This window comes from Scatophagus argus, chromosome 6 (genome assembly GCF_020382885.2).
Source record: "Scatophagus argus isolate fScaArg1 chromosome 6, fScaArg1.pri, whole genome shotgun sequence".
In the NCBI taxonomy this organism is placed as follows: Eukaryota; Metazoa; Chordata; class Actinopteri; family Scatophagidae; genus Scatophagus; species Scatophagus argus.
The window spans coordinates 7248781-7265438 of NC_058498.1; the positions used below are offsets into that span (position 1 = coordinate 7248781).

General features: G+C 42.2%; 1 protein-coding gene across 1 annotated transcript; it reads left to right on the top strand.

Moving 5' to 3' along the window:
- Positions 1-1792: 1792 nt before the first annotated feature.
- mknk2b (MAPK interacting serine/threonine kinase 2b) lies at positions 1793-15392 on the top strand. Its single transcript, XM_046390768.1, has 14 exons — positions 1793-1949; positions 2549-2759; positions 3436-3526; positions 3731-3832; positions 3962-4059; positions 6698-6777; positions 6980-7053; positions 7213-7317; positions 7469-7524; positions 7745-7840; positions 11341-11535; positions 11664-11828; positions 11935-11975; positions 12090-15392. Exons 2-14 carry the CDS (start codon positions 2709-2711, stop codon positions 12361-12363), a joined length of 1428 nt encoding a protein of 475 aa, XP_046246724.1. The 5' UTR covers positions 1793-1949; positions 2549-2708; the 3' UTR covers positions 12364-15392.
- Positions 15393-16658: the final 1266 nt, after the last annotated feature.

The following is a 16658-nucleotide window of genomic DNA, read 5'->3' on the forward strand; positions in this document are numbered from 1 at the left end:
CACTTCTTAGCATATAATGCAACATGTGGTGAAATGGTCATTTTCTGTCATGAGCATTTAGACTTAATTATCGACACGCACGTAAAAGAATAAGATCAATATGCGATAACAAAGGCATTTCCCTCTACTGTACCTCTTGTTTAATCTCCGGAGATACTGTTTGAACTTGACATGTCTGTGGCAATATTGCTTTGGCATCTCACAATTAGCAGATGAGTTAAGTGAGCTCACATTTCCACATGATCTGAGTTCTTGGATTTCTTTCATTATCACAACCATGAGATAGTGTCTCCCCTCGAGTCTGAACAGCCTCCTCAGCAGGCCCCAAAACGTGTCGCATCTGCCTCCTTGCAATTCACTAAAGGTGGGGGCTGCAACTAGCCGTGGTCCTCACCTTATCTGTAAGTCACTGTAACTAACATCCAAATGATAACTGCATTATGTGAATAATTGTTTGTATTTTAACTACACATCCCATGCCATTTAAGTCCAGAAACATGTTGTATACAAAATTGCTTTCTCCAAAAGCAAACAGACTTTTAAATCTATCAGTTAGTGTGATAAATATCGTAAAGTATCATAAAGTTGGACATTAATGTTTCAGTGAAAGTACTGAGTGCATGTAAAAAATGTGCTTAAGCACATATTTGAGCTACTTCCATCCATTTCCACAGCTTTTAAGAGGGAAATATTGTGCTTTTTACTCCAATGCATTTATTTAACAGCTGAAGAAACACAGGGTCATTTTATAAATGATGAAGTTTTATTACAGATTAAACTACATAACAGCTAACCTATAAAACTACACTGACGGGAGTCATTCACCCTGCATTGAGGGGCTATTTTTACTTTCAGTGCTGCAAGTAGCCATCGTATTGATGCACATTCTCCTGCTTTTTTTCCCTTTGCTGCTTTTACCAATAAAAACAGTCAACATCTGAAACATCTTCCAGATTGCATGTGAGTAATGGGAGTAAAACGTGATTTACTGAAATGCCACAACAGCTGAAGTCATGCCACCGCTGTAGTGTGAGTAGATGCATGCAGTGACTCAGGCGGGGGATTTCTTTGAACACCCATCTGGCCACGGCCATTCATCACTGGGTGTAATAATAAAGTTTAAGGTCATAAAAGATTTGAATTTTTTTCCATTTCTAAGACACACAAAGAGGAAGAGGGGTGGTGTGTGTCTGCACTTTTTGTTTATATATTCAACATAGCACAAAGCTGACAAGTTGCTCTTCAATGTACTAGTTCCTATTTATGCTGTGGCCTTGACGTCTGGCGAAACAGTTATGATGATTTCAACTCCGTCACAGATTAAACTTGTGGATCTGGTATGTCTACATGTTGCGCTAGTCCCGTCGCTCTCCACCCACAGTGAGATCTCCACATCTCTTTCATCAAAACAGCCCTATGGGCTGATTGTGCAGATAAGCACGTACTCGCCGTTTCGTTCCTCCATACGTCCCGTCGTGTGGCCTGTGAAACAAAACAGAGCTCACTGGCCGAGTACCATTTCGTGTGTATCACTACTTTCCGATGCCTTTTCCTGAAATAGACCTCGAATTTCACCCAATATGAGCTGTTAAACAACGATCATCATCAAGTCATTTCTCATTTATTGTCTTCAATAACCCTCCGACAGGTTATTTATGCTTCTGGCTTTGATAAGTGGTAAAGCTATTGCACTGCGACGAAATGGAACCTAGCCACCATTTCCTTTTCTAGAAAACACATGATCAATCCAGTCCGTTGATGCAGCCCTGAGGAGGGAGGAGACAAGGAGGAGCCACCGGGAGGTTATAAAAGCACCCACGCTGTGACTTGCTAGCCACCTTCCACGCACTTCCCGATCAGGCATCTCCCCCCGCGACCGTCCTCTGCGGCTTTTGTAGCAGTGGGTCAAACAACGACGCTAACACTGGAGCTGTAAAATCAACAACGGGGTGAGTAAAACACGTAGCTTTGGCTAACTCTTATTCGACACTGTCTTTTTTTATTCGCCGAAGGTCGAATTTGTCTCGCCACACTACAGTATCATTGCAGTATTTACGGTAGCTGACCTTTGTCGTCTGATTTAAATCTGTCATTAACGGTCGGCTCGCGAGCTGACTCAGGAGCGTGTTAATATACAACTAACGTTAGCCTCCCAGTGGCTACTGCAGCGACCGCTAACGTGACTGCTAAACTGAGGACGGCGTAGCTTTCCGACATGTTCACTTATTCACATACCCAAGCTGTTGTATTGAGTTTCGTTGTGTAGCATCATCATATCGTGGTCTGTTTCAGTGGCCTTAACTATCGTAACAGTTAAGGTAAACGTGTGTTGTATTTGTTGCTAGCTGTTGCTGCACTGTTTTATTAGCACACGAACATGTGATGAATACTAACTAGCTAACCGCAGTCTTTCATAGTCTGGTTTGTTTGGTCATGGTGGCACTGAAACTTGGTGAAACTCTGGTGATTCCACGATGGATGTCAATGATTTGTTCTGGTAATGTGGGGTAGGCTTATAACGCTGCTGTGTGTTTTGTATTGTCCACAGGGCTCCCGTTTAAAGCGCCTCAACAAGCTCACCAGCCAGCGCAGTGTGGTCACTTGCGACTTTCTCTGAAACAACTTTCGGAGAAGTGCAAATTGATATACCAAAAACCACTGTCGCCGCCGCACATCAACCAAAAAAAATCTCCCCAAACAGAAGCAAAATGGTGCAAAATAAGATAACCGAAGTCACTGGATTCCACCGCTCGTTCAAGGTGAGTTTGAGATTTGTCGAAATGGGTGCTTGGCTGCTAGCATGCCCTTTGGGAAGACTCTGTAATCAGAGCCCATTTGTCAGCATGGATCTCACCTTGCTATATATAATCACATCTGTTGCTCTTCCACATCTTATGGCTGACTCACATGCTGTGTGGCCTGATGCCTCTTGTTTAGCATATGGAGGCGTGACTGCATTAGTTAGAATGGTTGCAGCCAGTGTGCCCCTTGCTTTCATATTTACTAATAAGCTTTGGATTACATGGTGGCTGGGCATCAGCTAATGATGATTATTTTGAATGTTTTTGTCCATCAGTCTGTTTAATATTTAGAGATGTGTTCAATTCTAAGAACATTTGAGTATTGTTATTTTTGTGATGCTCTACGGATTCTCAAAAACATTGCTTTAATTCATAGTTTACATGCAAAGGTTTGTGCCAGCGGTTCATTTTCTGTCATAATGAAACCCAAGAATATCCCATGTTAAAGCCCTCGTATTGTGGTGTGTATTGTCAGATTTTTGTCAGCCCTGGTTTTGAGTCTGCTCTCAGTTTATGGTTGCAGGGTAGGAGATAAGAAAAGTTCTTATCTGTTTTGACTAACAAATGATGCTCTCAGCAGAAAGGTTAATTGATAAGATACCTTAACAAGCATATTTTTGTTATTACTCCCTAGGGCCAAAATCCCTTTGAATCTGATGACTTCACTAAAAATGGATCCCATCTTATTGACTCATCTTTTAATTTTGATTCCTCCCCAAGACATGGTGAGTATTGTAACTTGAATGTCCTGAAAACTCTTGTGTCATTGCAGTGGTTTCTACAGTTTGGTTAACAATGTACTGTTTACTCTCAACAAAAACATTGTGACTGGCTGTTAAATTTTGTTTTCCTTTTCAGTGTTGTGATTGAGTTTGTTTGAGTTATTTCCTAACCAGCACACGATAATGTAGGCACTACTGTTTTTACAGACATGCCTTCCAGCCAGCCTATTGACATCCCCGATGCCAAGAAGAGAAACAAGAAGAAAAAGCGTTGCCGGGCAACAGACAGTTTCTCTGGACGATTCGAGGGTGAGTGCTTTTTTTCAGTATTGTAGCGTTCCTGTTTAAAAAGCTGTTTGTAAAACATTATCACTTGGGACATGTGAAGCTCTGGTCTGTAATAAAATTGAGTGTTCTCCTAACTTGCCAAACTTACAGATGTCTACAGACTGCAGGAAGAAGTACTAGGAGAGGGAGCTTATGCCAGAGTGCAAACATGCATCAACCTCATAACCAACAAAGAATATGCTGTCAAGGTAAACAAGCACACATTCTCACACACAAAATAGGTACATTTGATTATATCTGGAAAATTAGTCTTGATTTGGTCCTGATCCCAAATTTCATTGTATACCCAGGTATATAATGACAATAAAGGCTTTCTGATTCTGATTCCGATTTGGGTCTCGATTGCTGCAAGTTGGTGCTCCTCTCTCTCATGAGTCTGTGAATGTGGTTGTTGCCACATAACACGTGTTTGCTGTTTGTGTGGGGTACCTTGGCTGTGGTGACAGTACAGAGGTGTTAAATTTGTAGGATTGTGCTTACTTCATCATTAAGTTTTTACATACGGTTTAAGTGATAACTGGAAGAAATCAAGGCCATTGAATGTGCATCGCTGAGCCAATGTTGCTTTTTTTTTTCTACTGGTCATTCTTTAGAAATCTAGCTGTGGAAAGTTCTGATCCTGGGGCAGGATTTTTCTTCTTTTTTTTTTTTTTCCTTTAGTTCACCTCTCTAGAGCGGATGTCTGCAGGCTCTCATCTGTGTTGTGCTACTGCTGTGCTTTTTTTCCTTGAGTGTGCAGCACTAGCTGCTGTCAGCAGGCCCTTCCCCTCGCTGTTTTTGTACGCTGTCAGCCTATCAGAGAGCTGGGAGGGATATACCCACCCCTTTTCTTTACTCCTATTGCCTGCAGAGGACGCTCTTAATGAGAACATTGTGTACTGGTAAATGTGCCAAAACAAAAACCCACATAGAGAGGAAGGAGGGGTGCTGGGTGAGAGTTATGACCCAGCGTGTTTACACTGCTTTGTTCTCCTTCTCACTCAGTACAGTTGTACTTTTTTGTGTCCTTTTCCTCTCCAAAAGGGGTATGTACTTGAGAAAACGTGTCTTAGCTCCTGGGGACTTCCTTTTTGGCCTTCATACATGCACACACATATATATACAATGCTCATTTCCTCATTTTAAGATTTTAAGCAAGAAAAGATTGTGAAATATTTTGTTTTTGCTCTAGTGAAGAGAAGTGGGACTGGGATTCTTTTCATAAATTCCTGGCCCTTAACCTATTAATCCCACTAGGACTCCAGACGTAAACACCAAGCTATTTTTTTAACTTCTGATTAAATCTCATTTGCAGTGTAATTATGTTAAAGTTTGAAAGAAAGTGACCTTTAAAGGTTGGCTCCCCAAAGAGCAAGTGTCCATATCGTGCCATTAATATTTCAGAGGAACTGGAGCACAGATTCTGTTGTGACTTGTGATCTGTTTGAATTGTTTACCCTAGGATGATTTGGTAGATCCCTTGGGACTTTGCAGTTCTGGGGGAGGAGGCATGCGGGTCCTCAGTTATTAGAGGTCATTTAGGAGTCGGTAGGGGCTCAGACTGCCTCTTGCCAGATGTCCAGTGTCTCCCCTCCCCCTACAGACTGGGAAAAGCTGTGTGGGCTCCTTGTGTTGCAATTGCAACAAAAGTCTCAGAGCAGCAAGGATGAGCAGAGGGCCTTGCAATGTGTGCCCATCTGAACCTTTGTTTCCCCAACAGATCCTTTTCTTTAACTGTATTATTTCGCCACCCTGGGAGGATGTTTGGACCTGCAGTGTATGACTTTGTGGGGCCTTGTTTTGCAGCAGGTTGTTGTGATTCTGATCTGTGGGATTGGATAAACAACTGTAGATCACATAAATGCAGACCTGCTTAACATGTTGATAATGCATCAAACAACTATGCTTTACTTTTTTTTTTTTTTTTATCTGCCTGTGTCATTAACAGGGTGGAAGGTTTGTGTAGTGATCAGGAGAAAGTGAACTGATTGGGGTCTGTTTGTGCTGCTGACTCAGACTGAAACAGTGCAGAGGCTTTGGGCTGTTCACAGGCCTCTTGTCTGTGCTTTAATCCTAGACACACACTGAAACTCTGGCCCCACTGGGCTTCAATAGCAGCTGTAATCCAGCTACCAGGAAGAGAAACATGCACAGCCTCCCAAGCAGACAATAACCAACCAGGGCTGGAAAATTCAGGCCTTTTTGCTTTGGTGTCAGCAGTCTGTCTTTCTGTCTCTCTTGGCAGGACATTATGCAGCTGGTGGCCCCTTGGTGGTTTAGTTCCAGGCAGCACAAAGTTATATTTAGAGAGGATTTTTTTTTGTTTATCATAAACAGTTTTGGATTATCATAAGATGATTCAAAGGAATGCTTATGGATCCTTAAGGGCACTTAAGTTTTAAATATGGGTCTCACATGAAGGTTAAATATAGAGCTGCTTTTGTTTCATTTTCATTCTGTTCTGTCCCTGCTTTGGCTTGCTGCTTGAAAGTAGGTTAAACTATCTTTGCAACTGTGTCACAGGGTGGGATAAAAGTAGAAAAGCAGGGGGGATACAAGTCTGGAAGGAAAACAGTTATGGGACTCTGCATATGGAATATATATAATGCACGCCTGGTCTTAAGTAAACACAGCCCCTGGTGGAGTTTTGTGATTCAGTGTGAGGGGTAACCTCTATCCTGATATTAAGTCTCACCGATGGGCTCGGTTTTTCTTAGGCTATCTGAGCACTTTCAGAATTGTCCTCTCTCCTACTGCTGTGGAAAACATTTAAGTCAGAAAGTCAAACTCATTTGTATAGGAGGCTGTGTTTAGATAAAGTGTCTGAACCAAAATGTTCTGTTCCAGATCATCGAGAAAAGACCAGGTCACAGCCGCAGCCGTGTCTTTCGTGAGGTTGAGATGCTTTATCAGTGCCAGGGCCACAGGTATTGTCCTTCTATTATGACCAACTAAAGTAATGCCACCAGATAAACGTATGCAGAAATTACTTCAAACTGAAAGATCCAATTTGTGCTACACTGTCTTTTAAAGCCCTCTAGTCCATAGTGCAGAAAATTTTCATTTCAATCAGTGGGTACTAGATGACTGTTACTCCTAGCTCACAGTGTGTTTTTTCCCCCTATAAAGTAACATCCTGGAGCTGGTGGAGTTCTTTGAAGAGGAAGACAAATTCTACCTGGTGTTTGAAAAGCTTAGAGGAGGTCAGTGAACTATAACTGCTTCATCGGATCCCTTTGTTTATTGTTTATCCTATTTGTTTATTATGTCTCTAGCCATTTGTTTGTGTCTATGTGGGAATGCATTTATGCTATTTGTTTGCAAAAGAACTGACGTACGGTATAAATGTAACCCCCCCACAGGGTCAATATTGGCACAGATTCACAAGAGACGTCGATTCAGTGAGCAGGAAGCCAGTGTTGTCGTGCAGGACATTGCCAGTGCTCTAGACTTCCTGCATAACAAGGGTGAGACCACTCACACGAATTAACAAGCAATTTTAGTACCTCTAGGGCTCAGCAGTGTGCAGAAATGAATGAATGGCTTCCTTCTTGTTTTTAAATTGTTATGTTAAAAAAAAAAATACATTCCTTGATTCGGCACATATTTGTTTTCTAGGAATGGCACATAGAGACCTGAAACCTGAGAATATTCTCTGTGAGAGTGCAGACAAGGTGAGTTTACTGCGAACATGTTTCAGCCCAGATAGTTTAAAGGGCAGCTAATTTGGTAATAACATGTGATAAGTTGCTCAAAGATAACAATGTGAACTTTGCTGATGATAAATGACAGTGGAAATCTCTGCTCCCACAAGTAGATATTCCACACAAATGATATGAAATGAATATTTAAAAAAATGATGGATTTTAATAATTCTGTTGTCTTATCTGTCAGATTTCACCGGTCAAAATCTGTGACTTTGACTTGGGCAGTGGGATCAAGTTGAACAGCGACAGCTCACCCATCTCCACCCCTGAGCTCCTCACTCCTGTAAGTCCACCTACATATTTCCAAATGACTTGGACCAGTTTCATAAATGGGACAGTGGTAGGGTATGGGTGAAGGGAAAAGTATTTTAACTATCTATGGGCATAGCAATTGAGAGCAAGGATGAGATTAACTTCTCTTACGGTATTGGTCACATTTGCCTGTGCAGTGGTTTGTGTCCTTGTTGTGGATAAGCTTGGGAGTTTTCAGGCTGTAAAACAATGTCTTTATTGGGTCCAACTGCCTGGTTGCCTATTGGGAAATTCTCAGTGGCGTAAGCTGCAGAAGAACTGCTGATTGGGAGACTGAGAATGTTGTGTTTTGAGGTTAAGGTAGTTCAGTGTTGGGCAGTTTCTCTGAAATGATGAGGATTATTTTCTGAATTTCCCTAGATGGGCAGCTTTTGCCCTTTTCTTATCACGCTGAAATATCAGCAACACTTGGATAGATATCCCCTGTCCTATTGCTTATCAGTTGCAAATATTAAGGCCCATGAGCTTTGGGGTCATGATTGTTTAACCCCCCTGCTGTCGTCACAACTCAAATCCTGTGTGCCCAGAAAAGTGGGACCCTCAAAGAGGAATGGCAAAGTTGATCTGGCAAGTTTTCAACTTGTGTCAACACAAACTGTCTGTTGGTTGTCTGGGGGGCTGTATAGATGAACCGGAGCAGGTGAAGGATAGTTCAGTCTACAGGAATGTAGGGGTGGGTGAGGGGTTTCTACACTGGTAACTTCTCATCTTCCTTTAGCAGAACTAATGTGTAGAGGGCCCATGTGAAGGGGAGATAATTGTGGGACCACGAGGCACCTCGTGTGTAGTCTACATGGACAATGTTGTGTCTGCATGTGTTTGAGGCATTGGGTTGAGTCTATTAGTTTGTCTGGTCTTGTTTTTATTGCTTCTGGGTGTGTCCTGCCTCCCTACCTTTTTTATATCAAGTTTTATTGTTCTGTAAATTTTTGTGCATAAGTACAAAACTTGACCTAATGCAAAGAATGATGCAGTGAATGAAAAGTTGTTTCCTGAGGATAAGAGACGGTGTGATAGCAAAGTGTAAAAAAAAAAAAGAAGAAAAAATAAGCTGCAGGGAACACATTGTGACTTTTACAAGGCCATGTCCTGTGGTATGAAGAAGTTACAATAAAACCAAAACACACTGACTCTCATTTCCCTTTTCTCTCTGTGGTATGAGGGAAAAACATCCCCCCCCTCCCTCTCTCTCTTTCTGCTTAGTCTCCACCCAGTGGCCCCAACCACACTTGTGCTGGTCTGCGCTTTCTTTATGTTCATTGCACAAAGGCTGTGTATAAGGCTTGTTCTGGAAATTTTAGTCTTTGCCCATACACCTAGCAACTGAGCTGTGATTGGCTAGACCGGTGGGAGGGGGAGGGTAACTGGGTGGGGCAAACACCCAGTCAGCTCATGCGCTCTGGCTTGTTTTCTTTGCCTTGATCACAGGAACAATGTTATCTGATTTTCATCTCACTATTGGCTCTCACTCTGCTCCCACTTAGCCCACATTCCTATAGTTGCTGTTGCACAATTCAGGGTGGTTTGGCATTTATTGTGTATGTTGTTGATCCAACTGAATACATTTAAATAGGGGTTGTTTGAAAACATTAAGTTTAGAGTGGATGTTTTTGTGCTCTCTAGTACAAAATAGAATTGCTAGTAATGCAGTGAAGAGGGACCTTTCTAGGAAAAGGCTAATTTTAGTTTAGTAGGAAATCTGCCCATGTGGCTGCCTGTCTGCGCCGCATGAAATAAATCTGCCTGTTGGAATTTCAGTCCTCGTGTACAGCAGTTGGAATCTGGAAGGAACTGCAACAGGAAGACGCCACACACGACTAGCTTAGACAGTTAGAAAGAAAGAAGGAAACGCTCGTGTTATTTGTTCTTGTCATGGATGCAGGTGCGGCCGCATGACGACAGAACAGGTCTTCTTACTGTAAGCCTGTGTGCCAGTGTGGTCTGACTAGTCACATGGTTTCAGGAAAGCCCCAAGTTGCAATACCAACAAAGCCTGCGGTAACAGCAGCTGATTAGCAACTGTCTGCAGCTTACAAGAAGGTTTGAGGAGGATGTGACTGATGCAAGTTCAGAAGGTTTTTGCAGCAGCAGCTCAGGAAGAATGTGAATGTGACTTTAGATTTGTGCCAAAGAGCCCCCACCCCCCCTTCACGTCTCATCACAGCTGGCAGTTTGAGACAGTCCTGGACTGGCTGTCTTATTCTGACTTGTCTTTGGCAGTGTATTTGGGTGGCTTTAAAGCAAGATTAGCCTCAATAGCTATTTTTCGAGCACAGCTATCGCTTTGCCTTTCAATGTTAGGGCACCTTGGTAGGCAAAAATATCCTTTTTGTGTGTGTGTGTTTGTTTTTTTTTCTGTGGCAGCTGCATTTGGCCTGAATCCTGGGGGCTTGTCTGTGAAGGCAGTCACCCCAGACATGTTGTTGGTGGAAATGTGGGGGTTGGGGGTTTTCTCTCTGACAGAAGCAGCTTTGTCTGAGATGAGATTCCTGTGCAGCAAATTTCATTACATAAGGGTGCAGCAGGGTGGAGGAGGAGTCGGGAGACAGCTGGGATATGGACCTGGGACACAATAGATTCCTGCTCAATGTAAACATGGCTCTAACACAGATGGAAGAATATGGGACAGAGAGGTTTTCCATGATGGAAATGAAAATAATTGATCGAGCGAAGGATGGATTAACAAGTATTCTCAGAGCAGGTTCTCAGAATGTATACCAGTTGATTTGTCTTTAGGAGAACCTTTGGAAATCTCAATTCATATGACACTAAAAGTTGCTGGTAGAATGAATTTCCACAAATTCCAATGTGTCCTGCTGAACTAGCGACCTGCTCTTCTTTTTTGTTAAGTATTAAAACGGCATTTGGTGTTTGTGTTTCCAAGTTACATAACTGGCGAGGGCTCAGCCCAGTCTGTGGCTCTGCAGGACGACCAATCCTCTTTTCCGTGCTTAGTGTTTGGCCTAATTTCTTTCTTAGCTACATAACAAGGCACCGTCAGAGCTGAGCCTGTCATTGGCCTCAGCCCATTCGGCCTGGTTTGTGGACAGCTGGATTGTTAAAGCAGTGACTCACTGCTGCTGCCTGCCCACACTAACCTGCCTCATTACAGCTTAGCCCTCTGTTCCTCCACTCTTGATGTGTAATTGTACATGATGTTCCTTCTTAGGTGTTCTTAATACATTGAGAAAGCTGTGTAGTGCACTGCGAATGAACCCATCACTGTAGCTAAGCATGTGACTGTCACATACGCTGCTCCACCACTGCACAGCCCAAGAGTGGGCCTCAAGCTTTAACACTTACAACCACGAGGTATCAGCTGAGCTAGGAATGCAAGCTGCAGCCAAGAGAGACTTGTTACTTTCTCTTTACTCCATTTCTGCTATGGTTACTGTTTTCTGCCTTTTTTTTTCCTCCCCCATTGTCATCCATGGAGCTGACAGACTTGTTTTTGTTTCCTCTGTCTCACAGTGTGGCTCTGCAGAGTACATGGCACCTGAGGTGGTTGAGGCCTTCAGTGAAGAGGCCACAATTTATGACAAGCGCTGTGACCTGTGGAGCCTTGGGGTCATCCTCTACATCATGCTGAGTGGCTACCCACCATTCGTAGGCCGCTGTGGTGGTGACTGTGGCTGGGAATTAGGGGAACCCTGCCACACTTGCCAGGTATAGAATGTGAAACATTCATTCAGCCCTTCAGCTTTGCCATATTTTGTACAGGACATTAGTGAAAATAATGCATCTTCTCCATCCAGGTCAGGGTAACTGATAAATGTTTCTGCGTCCCTTTCTAGAACACTTTGTTTGAGAGCATCCAGGAAGGAAAATACGAGTTTCCAGAGAAAGACTGGGCTCACATCTCCTCAAGTGCCAAAGATCTAATATCCAAACTTCTTGTACGGGACGCCAAAAACCGCCTGAGTGCCAGCCAGGTGCTGCAGCACCCTTGGGTTCAGGGGGTAAGTCTTAAACTCATCCAACCTCTTCTGCAACTCTTTCACAGACATTCTTAATGTTTAGGTAAATGTTGAGATTTTTAATTAACTTTGTTTTTATTCTATTCAGGGTGCATCTCATACTTTGCCGACACCCATTTTACATCAAAGGTGAGAAAATTTTAACAGCTACTGAAGACTATATTCCTTTAGACACTTAAGACATTAAATACAAGTTGTAAATATCTAAGACCAAACAATGGTTATATTTGTCTTGTCCATTAGAACCAGCAACGCCAGAGATCTGACCTTCTTTGCCGATAAGGCCATGGCTGTGAACCGGCAGCTGGCTGCACAAGATGGCATGGAAGAACAGCAGCAGCAGGAAGTCCCCTTTGTTGTTACCGCTACTGGCTCTTCTATGCAACTCTCTCCTCCTTCCAACTCCAAGCTGGCCAGGCGCAGGCAGCGAAACAGCCAACCCAAGGGAGGGCCCGTCTCTGCTGCGGAGCTTCGTCAGCTCTTGGCCCCTCTTGTTATTGTGGGGGACTGTGCCTGAACTTTGTCAACCCTGACCTCCGACCTTCCGTTAAGTTTCAAGTCCAGATCTAAGACTACCCTGAGACTCTCCCTCTCCAGTTCTGGCCCCTCTCCCTCACTCTAGCTGGCCTTGGTTCCTCTGCCATTCAGGCTTTCTTGCCTCGCTGTAAAGGGAGATACTTCTTGCAGCCCTTTCTCTAAATGCCTTCTGCCCTTCTGTAGCACTTCTGAAGCACATCAGCCCAGGGCCTGCATATAGCAAACACACGCAAATGTGCATGTCAGGGTTTGGGAGGAGGGCCATTTCATGATTTGGGGGAGAGCGAGAGAGAGAGAGAGAGAGAGAGGGAAGTATTTTCTAAGTTATGTCCTTTTTTTTTCATAAATCTCAGTTCAGAAGAAATCAGAACACTTATCTTGAGACTAAGCTCAGACACCAAAGGACAACCTGCTGTGCTGCTCCCACGTTACAACTGGATCCACTGTGAATTAAGTTGGAATGTTCTCTTTGCCTGTATGTATACGCATAAATGGCCCATCTGCAGATACGTACAAGCTTATGCAATACGCCAAGATGAAGGCTGTCCTGTCTCGAAGGGATTCAGCATAAGGGGTTGCAAGGGCTGTAAGCCAATGCTGTCGGTGCCTGGTGTGGTCCATTATGTGGCTAGGGACTTCAAAGATTTTTTTTTTTTTCTCTTTTCTGTCATTTAAGAAATTCCTCAATACTGAGCCTCTTCTGTAAGTGTCTGAGATCAAACACGCACTCATCTAGCTTGGTGGCCATGCACTTAATGCTCTTGGAGCAAAGAATGTTTGTCTGTACCCAGCCTGCCATTACTTATCTGTTGCACCGATACATACAGTTTATTATGTGATCTTACATGCTAAATTATAGGAGGACACACCTTTTCATTGTTTATGTGTGACAGTCAGGCAAGTCTAATAGTATTGAATTAAACTATTGCACTTGGGTTATGATGCAGGGCCACCTCTAAATAAGACTTCTGCGTTAGCTCTGAAGTTTAACTGATATGTTGGTATAAACTGGTGACGTTAAATGGCTTGGCAAGTGAAAGTGGGTCATTTACTTTCGTTGTAAAGAATTCATGATGTGTCCCGCTGTGACAACCACAACTTGTATTTTTTTTAATTTTTTTTTTGTCCTTTCTACGATCAATTTATGCATTAGATTTAACCTTGAATATTTTGTCAGTAAAGGTTAAAACTTCTATCAGGGGTTTTGAAAAGCACATTTTGGCCAATGTGACCCATGTGTCATTTATTGATTTGAACACATTCATTTGGACCATCATCGTCTTCTTCAGGGGTTCACCATCGTCTCGTTCTTGACGAGACACCCCATTCAAAATGGCGACATTACAAGTTCTCATTGCAAAGTAAGAGGGAGAAGAGTTTTTTGTTTTGTTTTTTTTTCATAAAAGAAACATTAAAAAAAAAGGAAAAACATTCCACAAAAAGAAAAACAACAAAAAAAAGTCTTCCACAGATGTGTAGCTGTATTAAGTTTACTTCATGTTTGAAAACTCCATGTCAATGTGCCACACTGATTTTTTTTTTCTTTTCTTTTTTTCCATTTTTATGGCTGTTAATAAGCTTTTATTTTCTATAAGGTGATTTTCATGCAGGTGCTGTTCAGTTCAGGTGAAACGCCGGATGTTTTCCTTTAAGTTTTTTTTTTTTTTTATGTTTTGTGTTTTTAAAAGTTCAGAGTATGGTGTACAAGGTGAAATGGACAGAGTTTAGTTGAGCTGGAGCGTTCGTGCCCAGTGAAGGCGAGTTTTTAAGTTGTTTTTTTTTTTTTTTTACGTGCAAGAGTCTGCAATAATCTTTTTTTTTTTTTCTGTTGTGTGTGTGTGTGTGTGTGTGTGTCGTTGTTGTTCTTTTTGTTCAGATTAAGTTCATTAAGCTCATTTTGAAACTGACAGGTAATGGACAGGTGATGAGGTCTCACAACACTGTAGCCATTTCACCAAAGAGGGTTCAAAGTCATGATATTGAACACGCGATCCATCACCTAGCAGTGAGAAGTGGGGACTTCTGATTGTCCACGTCTACTGTCGCCAGCACTGCAGTGACGGTACTCTGGAAATGGCTCCCTTGGTGTCAAAGGACCCATTATGCTGATAATATAGGACACTGTAATAGTTCTAAAATACCATTCTACAGATGCATAGTTATGGGGTTTTATGTCTTATAATAAGACTTACTTGAATTTGTGTATGCAGCTGTTTCTTCTCCATTTGGGAAACTCCTATCGGTAATCTCAAAAGCATTAAGCTGATGATCAAGGCGATCTTGGTTTTAAATTTAACAATACAGTTCAGTATTCTGCCTTTTTCTCCCTTTTGAGCATCAGACAAGTTAGTCCCTACTTTTTTGATAGGGTTGGATACTCAGAAACGCACAGACTTTGACCATACTCTGTAATATACTGAATGGTATAGTAAGAGTTTTCTTGGTCATGACCATTTCTACTTTTGTCAAACGGCAGTAGCTTTGTTTGGACTGCCTTTTATGGGGGTGGGAGGGGGGACAAAATGATATCCTGAAGCCTCGCAATTTTTTTTAATATTCCGAAGTCATTTTGAAGTAAGGAAGTATTAATATTCAGTTCATGGAAATGGGCAGTCCACCACCATCATCAGCCTCCTCACGATTTGAATGTAGCCCACAGGCAAGCATTTACAATCCAGCAACATTGATAAAATGTTTAATAAACTGTTCCATTTCATGGACGTGGTGTGGGGTTGTTCCGTCTATGTTGATAAAGTCCTCAGTCTTTTCGAGAGCTGACACCTGATTTTAATACTGTCCGAATCACCCCAAGCCCATTGTAGACATGGGTAGTAATTTGAAACAAATACATCTGTAAAGTAAAAAAAAAAATATTTTGATTTAAAATAAGCACTTTACTGTACCATGTGAATGATTGCAGTTCACTCAAGGCAACATTTCTGACAGTTGCTACAGAATTTTGTATTGTTTTTCTAAAAAAAAAAATACAATAAAATGCTTTGAACTACACACTCGTCTGTCTGGTTACTGTGGTGTCTTTGTGTTTTGCTCAAAACCCTAAGGACTGAAGTAAAAACAACTGTACTTTCCCCCTTTTTCTGCCTCTCTAGTTTCATATTAACTGGCAGTCTTATCTTTTAGCCAAGGCTGAGGCCGTTTCATCTGATTCAGCGCCATAAATCCCTTTATCAGTAACACTCCCTGATATCCGAGCCGTCACATGGCTGTCCTTGGCTGTTGGTAAATATGAGCTCACTTGTCTCCTCGTGAGGTGGTTTCACCTTGCATCAGTCATGCCGAGAGCTGCGTCGGGGGGGCGCTCTTCACATCTCGACAGGCCTGATACGACCAGACTGATGCAACCTGCTGCAAGAGCTGCGGTTCTGCTGTGCCACCCCATGATTTCCCCTGGAAATACAGAATGACTCCTGCTTAATACCGGGGTATCATTTCAGCACTGCTGCAAGTCAGGATTTGTCATCCGGTGGTTAAACTAAGATAATGTAGGATTCAACCAGATGCACATGAGCTGGGTTTGGACAAGAACGAACAGAGAGAGATCAAAACCACAATAATAATTTAAAGAAGTCCATCATTAGACCAGTCAGCAGCAATAACAGTGTGTTTTTGATGACATGAAGTTGATTCATCATTTTGTTCAAATAAAAATTTTGTGTTGACGGGACAAAAAAATATTTGAGATTAACAATGAATTACTCTGCTCTAATACTTTACCACAGTGGTCACATTAACATTCTTTATCATTAACATTCCTCCATTCTTTCCCTTAAATGTGAATTTGCTGCAGAGAAATGACAAACAAATTAAGCAAAAGCAAAAGCAAAAAAAAAGCAAATTGCATAATTTCTATTTTAGTATTGCAAACGTCATACAGTACATGGGCAGGACGAAATTAAATGATGCAACAGCAGAGTGTTTTTCTGTGCAGTCTCCAGACAACATGTGGGCGATGGATGAGAGACCTCACAGGTGTTTGTCTCCCCCTAGTGGCCATTCCTCACAGATTAGAATCAGAATTAGTCAGCCTGTTTTTTGTTTTTGTTTTGTTTTTACATACACTTTTTTCTGCATTTAACCCTGCATTTCTTGGTTGAACACACCCAGCAAGTTCCATGCAGTGAGCACACACACACACAGGAGCAGTTAGGGGGTTAGGTGCCCTGCTCAAGGGCACGTCAGCCGTTAATAATGGAAGGGGTAGGAGTGTGTGTGAAATTAGCCCTTAAACATACAGCAGTAAAATGCAACATACAC

Excerpts from the sequence above, each read along its gene's own strand:
- mknk2b (XM_046390768.1), top strand. The coding sequence starts at position 2,709 with ATGGTGCAAAATAAGATAACCGAAGTCACTGGATTCCACCGCTCGTTC. Across the intron at positions 3,527-3,730 it reads TGATTCCTCCCCAAGACATG|ACATGCCTTCCAGCCAGCCT; the intron begins GTGAGTATTGTA and ends CTGTTTTTACAG. Across the intron at positions 7,841-11,340 it reads CCCCTGAGCTCCTCACTCCT|TGTGGCTCTGCAGAGTACAT; the intron begins GTAAGTCCACCT and ends TCTGTCTCACAG.